At 39.2% G+C, this 2,596-nt stretch overlaps 1 protein-coding gene across 1 annotated transcript; it reads left to right on the plus strand.

The window, feature by feature from the left end:
* Window positions 1-453: 453 nt before the first annotated feature.
* Window positions 454-1,830, plus strand: LOC129292709 (uncharacterized). The gene has a single exon (XM_054930321.1). It carries the CDS (start codon window positions 539-541, stop codon window positions 1,535-1,537), a length of 999 nt encoding a protein of 332 aa, XP_054786296.1. The 5' UTR covers window positions 454-538; the 3' UTR covers window positions 1,538-1,830.
* Window positions 1,831-2,596: the final 766 nt, after the last annotated feature.

Genomic DNA, 2,596 nt, shown 5'->3' on the forward strand with positions numbered 1-2,596 from the left:
TAAAAGAAATATTAATTAAAGTAACTTCTTGCGTGACAATGAAACTCCACTCCACTCCTTTTTATTCTTTAAACTCCGAAGCTCTCAAATGTTAAATGACGAGTCACAAGACGTTAGGGAATATTATGTTCTGTTATTTTTGGCATGTCGATCTTTTACTATTCGTAGTTCATGAAAACACTTTTAATTGACCTACAGCACTGTAACTCTGCATGTTTTCCAAATAATATAATGCCGTGAGGTGTCAACTTAAAATAATTAAAAAATGCCGGTAATTTTTTTCCAAAAAAAAAACTGATCAAACACCAATAGAAAACAAACAGCCAGCAGAGAGCATTTTTTTCCAAAAAAATGAAATAAAAAGTGACGTGGTAAAGTAAATTTATATAATGAAGTGGTCAAGTCAACCTTCACGCTCTTAATTATCTCATCTCTCTACTCTATCCTTCGCTCTGGCCTTGTCTTCTTCTTCTTCTTCTTCTTCCTCCTCCTCTATATATTCTGTAAGTCTCACCTTCCCTCATTTTCCCAACCACCCATGGAGTTGCAGGTGGCCCCACCGCTCCCTCCGGCCGACTTCATCTCCGACAGCAACTGCTCCTCCCCTAATTACACCACCGCTCCTTCCAGCCCCCACCTCTTCCCCACCTTCTTTTTCAGCGCCCCCGCCAGCCCCTCCTCTTCCCTTCGTAACCCTACACCTCCCACCTTCCCCGATGCCGCCGGTGCCGGTAACAATACAGATTTCGAGTTCGATTTCAGTGGCCATTTGCAGAGGACTTCTCTTTCTGCCGACGAACTCTTCGACGGCGGCAAAATCCGCCCTCTGAAGCCTCCGCCGTCACCCCCGTTGAAGTCTGCCCAAGGCCTCGAATCATCTTCCTCCACCAGGTCCAAGGGAAAGAAAATCGTTCAGGAGCAGAGAGATTTTGATTTTGACTCGTTTGTGAAAAGCAGAAAAGTGGAAGAACGAGTAGAGGAGGAGCAACAGAAGCGAGGGAGATCGGGAAGGGCTTCTTCGTTCTCGTGTTCGTCTACGAGTTCTGGACGTAAAGGAATTAGCAGATCCGTGCCTCCTTTCAGAAACTCGAACGCGGACGACGTCTCCGATCAGGACTTCTCCCAGGCAGCTAAAGCAATTTCTTCCTCAACAAGCAATAATACAAAATCATCACACGCTTCGTTCTTGTCGTCACTTTCGTTCACGAAAGGGTACAGCAAATGGAGGCTAAAAGATTTTCTGCTGTTCCGGAGTGCGTCGGAGGGACGAGCCGCCGGAAAAGACCCGTTGAGGAAATACACAGTCCTGTCGAAGAAGGTTGAGGAGGAAGTGAGGAACAGCAGTTTCCGGTCCACGGAGAGCTTCGGTTCGGTCTCGTCTAGAAGGAGAGGACCGGTTTCGGCGCATGAATTGCACTACACAGTGAACCGGGCGGCATCGGAGGAGATGAAGAAGAAGACGGTGTTGCCTTACAAGCAGCTCGGACCATTAGGCTGCCTCGGCTTCAATCCTAGTCTTCATCAGATCGCTGGCTAGGGACATTGAATCCCTTCGTATATATATATATATATATATACACACACACATATATAAATCCACATTCTCGTTTCATCTATCTACGTACTTGATCTTCTTCTTCTCCATCATCCTTTTTTTTTTTTTGGGTTAAATTTGATTTTGGTGTAGCGTGGTAGGTGATCTTTCATCTTGTTTCTATTTCTCTGTATCAGATAATAATTGTGCTATTTACATACAAGACATGCACAAAAAGATCACCAAAAGTAATTTTGGTTTTTTAATTAAATTATGATATCTTTTGGATGACAAAATTGTCATTTACTTAATTTTTGGAAACCCTGTTGTACCAAAGGTATTCAGTTAATCACAAATTGTATTCACCCACTATTTTTAACCATGTTTAAAGAATCAGACCGGATTAGCCGGTTGGATTGGTTTAACCGGAAACTAGCCTACTATCTTATCTGACATTTAGTCAGTCACAAATCGCATCCAGTTTTTAATGCTTGCAATTAGGATCTCCCCCCACAACCCCCCCTCTCGCCGGGGGGAAACTGTGTTAGAGATTTAAAATGCAATGTTTCATTTTCATTGCGTGATGGAGCAGTGTGTTTTCAAATGAAACACTCAACACCTTACCAACAAGAAGGAAGTCAACAACAGCGCAAACTTTATTTATATTTGAGACAAGTACTTCCTTTATTAAAAAATATAAAACATTTTTAATTAAATTTTATTTAAAATAAAATAGTTATTTATCTTTAAACTAATACTATCTTTTCTTATTTATAAAATAAATATAAAGTGATTATTTAATAGAAAAACTTTTGAAAGAAATTAATAATTATATATTAAAATACTAAAAATATCTTATATTTTTTAATATCAAACTCCTCAAAAAATATAATATATTTTTTTAACAGAGAGAGTATATTTTAGATCAGATTGATGTTAAAATTTTAGTTGAAAAAAATATTTATATATATTTAGTGTCTAATGGTGAAAAGAAATTTATAATAATATCAGTAAAGCTACAAATTAAACAAACAAGACACACAAGGAAAAAGGAGTAGGGGC

This window comes from Prosopis cineraria, unplaced genomic scaffold (assembly GCF_029017545.1).
Source record: "Prosopis cineraria cultivar Desert tree isolate PC_DT_omini unplaced genomic scaffold, ASM2901754v1 PC14, whole genome shotgun sequence".
Classification (NCBI taxonomy): Eukaryota; Viridiplantae; Streptophyta; class Magnoliopsida; order Fabales; family Fabaceae; genus Prosopis; species Prosopis cineraria.

What these genes read in the sequence shown, in the direction of transcription:
- LOC129292709 (XM_054930321.1), top strand. Translation starts at nt 539, where the DNA reads ATGGAGTTGCAGGTGGCCCCACCGCTCCCTCCGGCCGACTTCATCTCC.